The sequence below is a fragment of the Ranitomeya imitator genome, chromosome 1 (genome assembly GCF_032444005.1).
Source record: "Ranitomeya imitator isolate aRanImi1 chromosome 1, aRanImi1.pri, whole genome shotgun sequence".
In the NCBI taxonomy this organism is placed as follows: Eukaryota; Metazoa; Chordata; class Amphibia; order Anura; family Dendrobatidae; genus Ranitomeya; species Ranitomeya imitator.
Genome location: NC_091282.1, coordinates 314,736,901 through 314,750,705, shown reverse-complemented (window position 1 = coordinate 314,750,705; position 13,805 = coordinate 314,736,901). Strand labels below are relative to the sequence as shown.

The following is a 13,805-nucleotide window of genomic DNA, read 5'->3' as shown; positions in this document are numbered from 1 at the left end:
GTGCTGTCGCTGGTCGGGGAAGAAAGTCCAGAACTTTATTTGGTCGCTGGACTCCCCGTAGACATCGCTGAATCGGCGTGTGTGACACCGATTCAGCGATGTCTTCGCTAGTAACCAGGGTAAACATCGGGTTACTAAGCGCAGGGCCGCGCTTAGTAACCCGATGTTTACCCTGGTTACCATCCTAAAAAGTAAAAAAACAAACGCTACATACTTACCTACCGCTGTCTGTCCTCGGCGCTCTGCTTCTCTGGTCTGGCCTTGAGCACAGCGGCCGGAAAGCAGAGCGGTGACGTCACCGCTCTGCTTTCCGGCTGCCCGGCGCTCACAGCCAGACCAGAGAAGCAGAGCGCCGAGGACAGACAGCGGTAGGTAAGTATGTAGCGTTTGTTTTTTTACTTTTTAGGATGGTAACCAGGGTAAACATCGGGTTACTAAGCGCGGCCCTGCGCTTAGTAACCCGATGTTTACCCTGGTTACTGGGGACCTCGGGATCGTTGGTCGCTGGAGAGCTGTCTGTGTGACAGCTCTCCAGCGACCAAACAGCGACGCTGCAGTGATCCGGATCGTTGTCGGTATCGCTGCAGCGTCGCTTAGTGTGACGGTACCTTAAGTATTCTGCTGTGTGTGCATTTCCTGACGTATCAGTTGTTTGTGCAAGGAAGACTTTACCTTCTTCTGTTGTTATACAAGCACATACAATAGGATCATTGTGGACATTACTCCACCCATCAATACTTAGGTTAACAATTTTACCCTCCAGAGCTGTTGCACATTGCTCCATTTCTCTGTCATACACTTGATCCAGCAGATTTCCTGCAACATCAGCTCTGCTGGGTGGACTGTATCCTGGTCTCAGTGACTGAACCATATTAATGAAATGTGGGTTCTCAGTCAGACGGAAAGAAGAGTTCGTTGCATATATAAACTGGGCAATTTTTTCATCAATCAACTTTTTCTAATCTGCTAGTTCTTATCACAAACCTATCTATGGTGGTTCCAGGAGGTAAAGGTTTTTTCTTCCTTTTGGGTGATGGTGATATGTGGCTGTGGGTGTCTGATGATGCTGCTGCTAATGAAGCACTATCCTGGATGGATAACTCTGAAACTGTAGAACAGGATGATGGTGATCTTGGAGGTGGATAGTTTCCAGAATCCATGAATTCCCCTAAACAAAAAAAGTCAATGCTGTTATTTTATTGTTTATACAATTTCTGCTTATTGTACACAACACATCACTGCCCCAAAAGGAATATTTGTTTTTCTTCAGAACTGTACCAAATGACAGTAACATGCAGTAATAATAAGAAATATAATTTTTCTCACACATGACAGTTCAGTCTTTAGAAATAGGATTCAATAAAAATGTTTACCAACCTGAAGATCCTGCCTGTTCAGAAGTGTTTCTTTGGTCATCTTCATCACCGCAGTTCTCATGATGTTGCCTCATTCGCGCCACTAGGCCTTGCATCTCTTTGTTGCATCGTTTGCATTTTGCACACATGCCTGCCTTACCGATAGGTGAAGGAGCTTCATTAAAATATTCCCAAACTGGGTCTCTTTTACGGCCTGCTGCCATTATAAGGAAAGAATGTGATAAACCTCAGATCGTACACACAAACAGATCCAGACTTGTCTGTCTGTGGCTATGCTGCAGTATTGTGCTCAAAGTTTCACTTTCATTTTCTTGTCTGCCTGCCCTTCCTCCTCCTCACACTTAGATTCACATTCTTTTTGTGTTGTGCAGATCTATTCCACTCCAAACAATCAGAAACATATTGTCTAACTTCTTGGACTTGGCACTGAAGGGGTTGATTCTGTATTCATAGGTTTGTAGAACAATAGGATTAAGGTCTTTTTCTCAACTCTGTTCATGTTGTAACATTTTTGCTGTGAAGAAGAGGCTGGGACCTCTGCGGAGTCAAATTCAGTTTTGAGAACTGCGTAAGTAAAGCGAGTGTCTGTGATAATATAGGAGAGAAACTGCCCACCAATCCTACAGAAACCTCTGGAAGAGCATGGCATTGTGAATGTTACACATATGCAGCCTTTATTCTACTGAGTTAAACAACTCAGCTTTATCTCATGATGGAAGAACCTTTGGATGGTAAAATATTTTCCTCAAAAAGCAGTTTATTGAAAAAAATCTGATTTAAATAAAAAAATCCGTGTTTTTTTTTTCTTTCTTTTAAACATTGATTTTTATCCACCCTCGTTTGCTGGCAGCTAAATGGTGCATTTTGGGAACACCAATCAATCTTAAAATAGAGACAGTTGAGGTTGTGAAAGTGTGTTGTTCATCATAATTACATCCTGGCAAAAGAGCAACCCCACTTCGAACTTGAGGAACCTGTTAATACCACATTGCCGGATTATCATGCTCACCCTCTGAGGACTACAATGGAAGTTGCCCAAATGAGGGATACATTGGCTGCTTACTTTGTCTCTGATATTGGATGTCATGGCAAGAGGAAATTATTTAAGCTGTAAATAAGTCAAATGTACCGGTTATGTACCTGTACTTTTTTCTGACTGTAATATTGACACCTTGAATGTAACTTTAATAAACAACTGTAACACCCGTTAATACTTCACCTAACAATACACACATGTATAAATAAAGAGTTAAAGAAAACAGTTATTGTGAATCAAAAGAAGTTTTATAAGTTTTATTAAATAAAAATTTTATTTAAAAAAAAAAAAAAGGAAAATGTGTTTTACTTTTGGGTTCTGCGGAAGGGTATTATATGGTGGACCTGGGGGTGTCGGGTTGTGATGGTAGGCTTGGAGTGGTTGGTGAAGTGGCAGACAATTGGAGGATTTGGTCCGAAACCTTGGCAGAGGACACATTGGGGAAGAGGACACATTAGGAGTGGAAAACAAGTTGGAAGGGATTGACCCATTCGATGGGAAAAAACCAAGGGAAAGTGTGGACAGACTTGGGAAAAAAAAAGACACATTCGGAGGTGAATGTGTAGGGGGTTGGTAATGTTTCTTGGCAGCTTTTCGTTTCCTGGACTTTGTTTTGCTGCTTCCGTGACCTTTTGCTTCCTGCTTGGTGGGAGAGGAAGGCTAGGTTACTGCACTCAGCTGCTGGGCTGCTGCACTCGGCTGCATGGTGTAGCTGGGTACTGTTGGAACAGTCCTAATGTCCAGTGGTGGATAGTGCCACTGATGCTGTCCTGGAGCTTGTTGCCCTGTAGGGAATGAAGTTTGTGCCTGCTGCTGATATCGGGACCACTGCATGGCCTCTGTAAGCAGCCTGCCAGGCCTTCATCACATAGAGCTAGAGATCAGGACTAAGGTTTTCTGTCAAGCCCTGTTCTGTAGAGGAAAAATGTCTTGCCGGTCTGTTAAGGTTGGCTTCCTGGTGGTCAAGGCATCTGTGGACGTCCTGGAAAAGTGGGTTCATCTGAGTGTGCCCACTATCCAGTCTTTTAACCACCACCTTCATCCCAGCCTGGAAGACCGAGCTTAAGTGAATAAACTCGGGCATGACTGACCTCTCCCGGGCCCTCTGCCGCTGGCGAGCTGACCCAAGTAAAGTAGTGGGAGAGGGGAAAACCAGATGGACGAACTTCCTGTTCCCCAGCCTGTGAAGCCTGCCTGGTTGCTCCATCGCACCTGTCTTTCCTCCTCAGCAACTTGAGGCCGACGACCCTGGGAAGAATCATTTCCACTCGACTACTCCTGCTCTTCCGCACTGGAAGGTACCTGTAAAGAAAATACATGATTTACCACATGTGTAGTATTGCCAGTCAATACATACCAATCAGTAAATCAAATGTGATTACATAATCAGTGTCAGGTCCACTTTCGGAAGCTTCAGTTGAGGACATGTTGGAGGAGCAGGCAGCAGTCAAGTGAAACACTAGAGAAAAGAACAGATAAGACAAATTTAACATGTTCAGTAGTGAACACTGCATGTTTGTGCTAACAGAGCTAGAAGAAATTAATGTGCTGGTGGCAATCAAAATACAGCTCCCTGCACAAGAATGTGGTCCCTGAAAATCTGCCCGGGGGCCTGATAAAAGGTCATCGAGGGCCGTAAATGTCCCTGGGGCCTGAGGTTCCCCACCTCTGCCATAGACAGTAATGCGGTTTTTGACACAATCATTTGCATGTGGACGATTGTGCAATATTTGACGCCTCAAAAAAATGCAACATGTTGCGTTCGCCGGACACCACGAAATGACGCATGCATACGCATCCGCATTCAAAAGCATGTCCCTGAGTACACCATGTTAAAGATAGGAGGATCATAAGCTGCGCACAGAAACGCTAATGTGAGCCCAACCTTACTATGAAATTAAAAGCAGCTTGTTCTGTTCAGCACACATCCAAATTCCACATGGTCACTCATGCCGAAATCCGATCCTAAAGATGTGATCATGGCCTCATATATCTGACTCAAGTTGACTGCAGAACTTTGTATCAGAATCCAAAATGCTTTGTGCACAGGGCTATATGAACTGTATGATCCATAGCAGTTTCACACTAGTAATCTGAATGCAGCACATGCCTCCACCACATGGTATAACTAACCACACCATGCATCACCAGAGAGGTCCACAGATCAAACTGATACTTTTCTCCTAGATCCGTGCTGCGTCTCTACACTTGGTACTATGATTCTCTGCAGTCTCCTGGCATCAACATCTGGGGTGGGACATCTTGTGACTGCTGTAGCCAATCAGTGGGCTCTGATCGGCTGCAAGCTTCGCATTTCATCCGATCGGAAAGAAACCTCTCTCTTCCTGCTTAGACTAAATGTGAAGGGTCATGTGACAGCCAATAATGGGTGTTGTTGCCAGGAGAGCTGGGGGAGCACAACACCCAGTGTGGAGAGGTGATGCTGGTCGGCGAGATGAGTGCTGTTTTTTTCATTTCATACTTGCTGCATAAATGGGTATCTGCTTTCAGAGAAGCATGGCTGGTAAGCTGCTACAGTTGTAAGAAAACAAACTGAATATTACTAGCCCTCTCTTGTTTGTCTGCAGTGCAGACATTATGTTGACAGCACTGCAGCCAATTACTGTGCTCAACAGCTTTGCCTATGTAGACAAAACAAGTCACTGACCTCATGACTGGTTGCAGCATGAAATCGGGAAGGGGCGGCGAACTGGCACAGGGAGGGAGAGTAACTAGTTGAAGTTTGTTTTGTTACAATTACTGCAGATTTATACACAAAAATGTCCAAAAACATATCTATGCTAGTGAATGGGTTCTTCACCATGAAGAGAGCTCCCAAAAAGCATGGAGGGGGTGTGTGCACTTACACTAACCCAATAGATAGAAACAGAGTATCTTAACACACCACTCAGAAAGAGAAGTAAAAAAAGAAACAAATTTTATTGAAATACAGTTATTACAAATTTATGATATTACAGATTAAGAGGAAATAATTTTTTTACCCAAGTGTAGTGCACAAAATAGGATAGAGGTGATAAGTAAATCCAGGCTCTGGGGTTATTTGAATATGTGAAAACATCAATATATTAACATGCATAGAAAACATAGCCAAAATGGCCTTAAAGTGTATAGTGCAAGTGCATGAAAAATTAATAGACGCATAACAACCAACACATACCCATATAGTATGCCTGTCCTCAATGTCACAAAGACCCCGACGCGCGTTTCGCGTACCGCTTTATCAAAGGGAAAGTGTGCCTGAAATTTGTTTCTTTTTTACTTCTCTTTCTGAGTGGTGTGTTAAGATACTCTATCTATTGGGTTAATTACTGCAGCTTCTAGCCCATAGTTTTCTGAAAGAGGTTAACCTCTTTAACTGCTTTTTATACTTAATTTTGCAGTGACCGATCATTTAATATTGATGTCCGGGAACTGCAGAGGAAATACAGAAATCTCCAGCGATTACTACACCCAGATTACTTCAGTCAGAAGTCACAGGTAGGTTTCCAGACTGAGAAGAATATATTTTTATTTCTGTGTGAATTGTTATTGGCATGATATCTGCTCCAAGCACCAAATGCTCATTGTGGTGCAAGAGGTCTCCAGAGCCCTTAATATCCTTTATATATTTGCCAAAGCTTCAGGACTGCACAGAGACTTTGCCCGCCAAACCTGTCACGATATGAAAGTTCACCATGTGTTGCTGCTACATTGAGGCGCAATACATGTGAATCGGGCCGCGATGTCACCCTAAGGGTACTGTGGCCGCAACAAGCAAGTCACAAGAAGTCCAACTTAATCTTGATTTTTTTTTTTTTTTTTTTTTTGCGACTTGCTTATTGCAGTACCCTGGGATCACAATGTGACCCCATTTACTTGTATTGCACAGGGATGTAACTGCGACACCTAGTGAAATTTGGCCATGTAACAAGTGGGATGACCAAGTCACCATGTATCCTCAGCCTAAGGCTCAGCGGAGCCTGTACCTCCGTGTACATAGAATGTGCAGCTCCTTCTCTGCCCTACATGGCCGCCATTTTCTGCTGTTCTGGTTTTGTCAGTATTTGGGGTAGACTACCTCTTTATGCAGCATTCAACCTCTTATACCTTCATATAATGATTGTAATCATTTGGAGGTTCAGGAAAGGTCACATTGGTGAGAGTCCTACTATGTCTACAAAAATGCTAGGTATAGCATTTAACCCTTTACCTGCCAAGGACCTATCAGCATTTAACCCTTTTCCTGCCAAGGACCTATCTTCTATGTCCTCGCAATGAAGGCACATGATGAGTAACTACTGACGTATAAGATATTTTCTGGCCAGAAATAAGTGGATTGTTTTGCACAGCCCCAGTCCATGGTTCCGATATTTTGTAATACAGTATAAAAAAGACTTTAGATTTTATTCGTACTTGTCATAAAGTGTGAAATTGTCATGACTACTAGAGGTGCAAAATTGCCAAAAACCCATGGAAATCAATGGGTTAATCCTTGTCTTCTACCCAAACATATCAGACTTCCTCCCTTCTGCAAATCTGTCAAAAGCCATCTGCTAACCCCCTTCCTCAGCCAGGCTTGCACCCTACATAATGCTGAATAAGCTCCTTGTACCCTTTGTCTCCTGGATTGTGAGCTCTTTCTCCTGTATAACTTGTCAGCCACTGCATGTACACCCTGATGGGTCGCGTATGTGGTGCCATGGAGGCTGAAACTATGATAACACTTCCTATCTACATTGGAAGCCCTGACGGTGTGGTCATATAAATGAGTGACCTCTTCTCTGCTTTATTTAGCGTGAACGGGATATTTCTGCAAAGCAGTCGTCATTGGTTAACAAAGCCTACAACACCCTGTTATCACCGCTGAGCAGAGGCATATATCTGGTAAGATTGGCGGGTTTTGAATTTTTTTTAATGTTAAGGAGAAGATTTAAAGCCTATTTTCGAGATCTGATTTTTTTTTTTTTTTTTTTGCCTTTCTGATCACAGTTAAGTCTTCATGGCATCACAATTACAGAAGGCACAGAAGGTGGCGTAGATGCTCCATTTCTATTTGAGATCTTAGAAATCAATGAGAAACTTAATGACATTAAAAACGAGGCTGAAATTGAAGAAATTGGGACTTTTGTACAAGGTATTTCTTTTGGCTTTTAGGCTGTGACACACGACCCGCAGACAATTGTGCTCAGTAGCTGCTTTATTGTAGTGTAATGTTACATTCTGATGGACACAGATACATTGGTCAGATTATATACTGCATTGTTGCCACGACAGTGCCATCTTCGGCTGCCCGACACCTCTTGTGCCCTCGAGACTTTAGATTCTAGCCATTGTCTGCTTCGTTGTCCTTGTATCAGTCCTGTGGTTAATTTGTTATTTAACCCCTTCATGACCTTGGGATTTTTCGTTTTTCCGTGTTCATTTTTCACTCACCTCCTTCCCAGAGCCATAACTTTTTTTATTTTTCCGTCAATTTGGCCATGTGAGGGCTTATTTTTTGCGGGACGAGTTGTACTTTTGAACGACATCATTGGTTTTACCATGTCTTGTACTAGAAAACGGGAAAAAAATTCCAAGTGCGGTGAAATTGCAAAAAAAGTGCAATCCCACACTTGTTTTTTGTTTGGCTTTTTTGCTAGGTTCACTAAATGCTAAAACTGACCTACCAATATGATTCTCCAGGTCATTACAAGTTCATAGACACCTAACATGTCTAGGTTATTTTTTACCTAAGTGGTGAAAAAAAATTCCAAACTTTGCTAAAAAAAAAAAAAAAAAAATTGTGCCATTTTCCGATACTCGTAGCGTCTCCATTTTTTATGATCTGGGGTCGGTTGAGGGCTTATTTTTTGCGTGCCGAGATGATGTTTTTAATGATAGCATTTTGGTGCAGATACGTTCTTATGATCGCCCATTACTGCATTTTAATTCGACCAAAAAACGTAATTCTGGCGTTTCGAATTTTTTTCTCGCTACGCTGTTTAGCGATCAGGTTAATGCTTTTTTTAATTGATAGATCGGGCGATTCTGAGCGCGGCGATACCAAATATGTGTAGATTTGATTTTTTTTTTTATTGATTTATTTTGATTGGGGCGAAAGGGGGGTGATTTAAACTTTTTTATTTTTTTTTTATTTTTTCACATTTTTTTTAAAGGGAACCTGTCACCCCCGTTTTTTCAGATTGAGATAAAAATACTGTTAAATAGGGCCTGCGCTGTGCGTTACAATAGTGTATGTAGTGTACCCTGATTCACCACCTATACTGCGAAATACATTACCAAAGTCGCCGTTTTCGCCTGTCAATCAGGCTGGTCAGGTCAGGTGGGCGTGGTGACATCGCTGTTTCTTCCCCAGCTTTCCGTTGGTGGCGTAGTGGTGTGCGCATGTCCAAGTGCCGAATCCACTGCGCGCAGGTGAAGAAAAAGCGCGCGATCTGCGCTATTACCCTTGTCATCGGTGGGGGTGGCCATCTTCCTGAGGCTGCGCGTGCACAGATGGAGTGGTCTGCTGCACGGGGCTTCAGGAAAATGGCCGCGGGATGCCGCGCGTGCGCAGATGGAGATCGCGGCGGCCATTTTCCTGAAGCCAAGATGCAAAAGCTTTCCAGGAAAATGGCCGCCGCGATCTCCATCTGCGCATGCGCGGCATCCCGCGGCCATTTTCCTGAAGCCCCGTGCAGCAGAGCACTCCATCTGCGCACGCGCGGCCTCAGGAAGATGGCCGCCCCCACCGATGACAAGGGTAATAGCGCAGATCGCACGCTTTTTCTTCACCTGCGCGCAGTGGATTCGGCACTTGGACATGCGCACACCACTACGCCACCAACGGAAAGCTGGGGAAGAAACAGCGATGTCACCACGCCCACCTGACCTGACCAGCCTGATTGACAGGCGAAAACGGCGACTTTGGTAATGTATTTCGCAGCATAGGTGGGGAATCAGGGTACACTATATACACTATTGTAACGCACAGCGCAGGCCCTATTTAACAGTATTTTTATCTTAATCTGAAAAAACGGGGTGACCGGTTCCCTTTAACTTTTTTTTTTTACTTTTGCCATGCTTCAATAGCCTCCATGGGAGGCTAGAAGCAGGCACAGCACGATCGCCTCTGCTACATAGCAGCGATCTGCTGTTCGCTGCTATGTAGCAGAATTGCAGGTGTGCTGTGAGCGCCGACCACAGGGTGGCGCTCACAGATAACGGCGATCAGTAACCATAGAGGTCTCAAGGACCTCTATGGTTACAATGGAGAAGCATCGCCGACCTCCGATCATGTGACGGGGGTCGGCGATGACGTCATTTCCGGCCGGCCGCCCGCCCGGCCGGATGCGGTGGTTAAATGCTGCTGTCTGCGTTTGACAGCGGCATTTAACTAGTTAATAGGTGCGGGCAGATCGCGATTCTGCTTGCGCCTATTACAGGCACATGTCAGCTGTTCAAAACAGCTGACATGTCCCGGCTTTGGTGCGGGCTCACCGCCGGAGCCCGCATCAAAGCGGGGCTTCTGACCTCGGACGTACTATCCCGTCCGAGGTCAGAAAGGGTTTAATATTCAATCTCACAATAAAGGCTCCATACACCAATCAGATTCCTCCTCCGCTCTCAGAGACCCTAAGAAATGTCCAAACTTAAATCTGATTGGTTGCTATGGGTAGATATGCACTTTTTCTTTGCACCACCCCAATGTGCTTTTAGTTTTGTTTTTTTAATAAACGGTGTGGGTTTTTTCTTTTGTTTTATTTCACGCTTTTTGGTGCTTTTTGTTTTCCTACTAAAATGCTTAGGACTAGGTTTGGCATTTATCATACTCTTCTCTATAGAGTAAAAAACAATGTATGAAAAAATATCTCGTCTGAGTAAAAAAATAACAGGCCACAAAGTGTGTGTGTGTGTTTATAGCCCTAACAAGCATGTTAATGATAGAGATGGAAGAAATGGCTGTCGGCTGAGTAAGCCATCCGCATTCGGCTTTGTCTCCAACCCACGATTGGCTTTGGAACAGTCTAGTATTAGAGGCTGTCGTTCTATGCTTTGCTACTTGTGAGTTAACCGTCCATAATTCCCCTGCTGACACCTTTGTGGATCCAGTGTTGGCTGTTCCTTGGTGGAAGTGATGAGGTTGCGGTTTCACCTGGCACAGGACTGCTGCAGCCCATCACTGGCTGTCAGATGACTTAAAGGGAAGGTACCGCGTTTGTAGGTCATTAATAAATCACTGTAATGTAGCATAACATGCTGCTATAAGCAAGTTTGAAATGCATGTGAAACAGATTTCATGTGTTATATGAGTTTAAAGAATGCACTGGGGGCTGACATCTTGGTTTTGCAGCAGTAGCAGTTCACTATCAGTGTCAGATTACGGCACCCCATGGACATAGGGGTGTGGGCTGCACAAATCATTGCTGTCGGTGTGACTAGCTGCCATTTTATTATAGCCCTGTGCTCTCTATCGCAGGACAGAAGAAGCCCTCACTGCTCCTCTGTACTCCAAGCAGGCACATCCTCTGCTCCTCACGCTGCCCTGTGTGCTTCTCCTGCTGTCTCCCCCTCCCCCTCACACACCGTCCCTGTGATCTCTGGTAAGCTGCACTCACAGCCTGCAGAGAGGGAGGTGACACCCGGAGAGAGAGCAGGGCAGCTGACAGGACAGGTATTAAGGTGGGGGAAGGGGGATGGCAAGAATGTTATTCACAAAAAATGCTGCTGAGCCCACTGTGTTCTGCTCCTCTGTAAACAAGCTGTGCCTCTGATGCAGTAACTGCTGGTGATAGCAGGTCACAGGGCAGTCACACACAAAATGGCGCTGCCCTGTGATGCTGCTCTTCATTCTTACTGTTAGCAGCAAAATTGGGGCAGTAACTGCTGACATCACCATTTCCCTCCCCTTTTGGGTGGTCTAATATCCCTGGGGCAGAGCTGCTAAATCTTACTATAGCTGTTTGAGGTCTAAAACGGAAAATGCTCCCCCTAGTGGTAAATATGTATATTTGTAGAAAAATATATAATATTTTTCATATAGAAATGTTTGCAAACATTGCATTAATACATTTTAATTACTATTTTAAGCTTAATTTCACAAAAAAAACAAAATACAAGAAAACTGGTGGCACCTTCCCTTTAAACCGTGCGTCATCAGAGAAGCTCCCAATGAAGCGCTGTTCAAGTCACCTGATTCCTGCACTCAATAATGGCCACTGCCATCCAGTGACAGGTGAATGGTGATGTAATCACTGGCACCATGGAGCTTGGTGGTGACGGCATGTAAGTGTGCCTCGGTTCGATATTTCAGGTAATCCAAACCCTCAGACAACACTGTATTTATCGCTAACAACCACTTTTCTACTTTTTGCCCACGTTCACATGTTCAGTATTTTGTCAGTACTTGTAAGCCAAAACCAGGAGTGGGTGATAAATCTAGAAGTGGCTCATATGTTTCTATTATACTTTTCCTCTGATTGTTCCTCTCCTGGTTTTGGCCTACACATACTGAGGTAAAATACTGACCCAATACTGACCGTGTAAATGTGACCTTGGGGCTCTCTCACACTGGCGTAAAACACAGCCGAGCGCTATGCAATGTTTTATGAAATGGCATTCAGACCTATTAATAATAATAATCTACATTTTTATAGCGCCATTTATGCCATTGCGCTTTACATGTGAAAGGGGCAGATATAGACAAGCGCAATAAACCTGAACCAAACAAGGCGCACACAAGTACAGAAGGAGAGATGACGCTGCCCGCCAGGGCTCACAATGTTATACTATGGGGCAGTGCAGATCAGTGTTTTTTGTTTTTCTTTCTTTCCTCCTGATGGTGATTCTGAAGTCTATTGGTGTGTGCCAAACTTCTCAGTTCAGTCTATCATCCATGGACTGAAAATGGAGAAATTACCGTATATACTCGAGTATAAGCCGACCCGAGTATAAGCCGACCCCCCTAATTTTGCCACAAAAAACTGGGAAAACTTATTGACTCGAGTATAAGCCTAGGGTGGAAATGCAGCATTTACCGGTGAATTTCAAAAATAAAAATAGATCATTATTTCCCCATAGCTGTGCCATATAGTGCTCTGCACCGTTCATTGTGCCCCATAGCTGTGCCATATACGGTGCTCTGCACCGTTCATTGTGCCCCATTGCTGTGCCATATACAGTGCTCTGCACCGTTCATTGTGCCCCATTGCTGTGCCATATACGGTGCTCTGCACCGTTCATTGTGCCCCATTGCTGTGCCATATACGGTGCTCTGCACCGTTCATTGTGCCCCATTGCTGTGCCATATACAGTGCTCTGCACCGTTCATTGTGCCCCATTGCTGTGCCATATACGGTGCTCTGCACCGTTCATTGTGCCCCATTGCTGTGCCATATACGGTGCTCTGCACCGTTCATTGTGCCCCATTGCTGTGCCATATACGGTGCTCTGCACCGTTCATTGTGCCCCATATCTGTGCCCATATACGGTGCTCTGCACCGTTTATTGTGCCCCATTGCTGTGCCATATACGGTGCTTTGCACCGTTCATTGTGCCCCATTGCTGTGCCATATACGGTGCTCTGCACCGTTCATTGTGCCCCATAGAAATCTCTGCCGCCGCTGCTGCAATAAAAAAAAAAACCACATACTCACCTCCCTTGATTGCAGCTCCCGGCGTCTCGTTCCGGCGCCTCCATCTTCCCGGCGTCTCTGCTCTGACTGATCAGGCAGAGGGCGCCGCGCACACTGTATGCGTCATCGTGCCCTCTGCCTGAACAGTCAGAGCGCAGACGCCGGGAAGATGGAGGCGCCGGCCGGGAAGATGGAGCGGCGGCTGGAACGAGGACAGGTGAATATGCTATACTTACCTAGTCCTGGCGATCCTCGCGCTGTCCCTCTGCCTGGTCTTCGGTGCCGCAGCTCTTCCTGTCAGCGGTCACCGGCACCGCTGATTAGAGGAATGAATAGGCGGCTCCGCCCCTATGGGAGGTGGAGCCGCTTATTCATATCTCTAATGAGCGGTCCCACGTGACCGCTGAAGAGGGGAAGAAGCTGCAGCACAGAAGCCCGTGGGACGGCAGGGACAGCGCGAGGATCGCTGGGACTAGGTAAGTATACCTCAGCGCCCTCACCCGCCGACCCTGCCACCCACATTGACTCGAGTATAAGCCGAGAGGGGCACTTTCAGCCCAAAAATTTGGGCTGAAAATCTCGGCTTATACTCGAGTATATACGGTAAGTTCTCCTTCTCCGCACCTGTGATATGATTCTCTCATCTGTGAGAATTTGATCACCGTAATCTGACACTCTGCTGAAACTCGGATCAGCATTTGTGCCGAGCGTAATGGATCCAAATCTCTCGCAGAGATACCATAATATACACTTGTGTGACCCCGGCCTCATGCCGATGCT

At 45.1% G+C, this 13,805-nt stretch overlaps 1 protein-coding gene across 4 annotated transcripts in view; it reads left to right on the top strand.

Moving 5' to 3' along the window:
- HSCB (HscB mitochondrial iron-sulfur cluster cochaperone) overlaps window positions 1–13,805 on the top strand; it is a 42,488-nt gene that overhangs the window by 4,936 nt on the left and 23,747 nt on the right. For all 4 annotated transcript variants that reach the window (XR_011319385.1, XM_069758617.1, XM_069758608.1 and 1 more), the window contains exons 2-4: window positions 5,814–5,910; window positions 7,207–7,296; window positions 7,402–7,546. Coding sequence is in view for 3 of the 4 variants with exons in the window: in XM_069758617.1 (XP_069614718.1) it covers window positions 5,814–5,910; window positions 7,207–7,296; window positions 7,402–7,546 (332 nt within the window). In the remaining variant the exon portion in view is untranslated. The remainder of the gene's footprint in view (window positions 1–5,813; window positions 5,911–7,206; window positions 7,297–7,401; window positions 7,547–13,805) is intronic.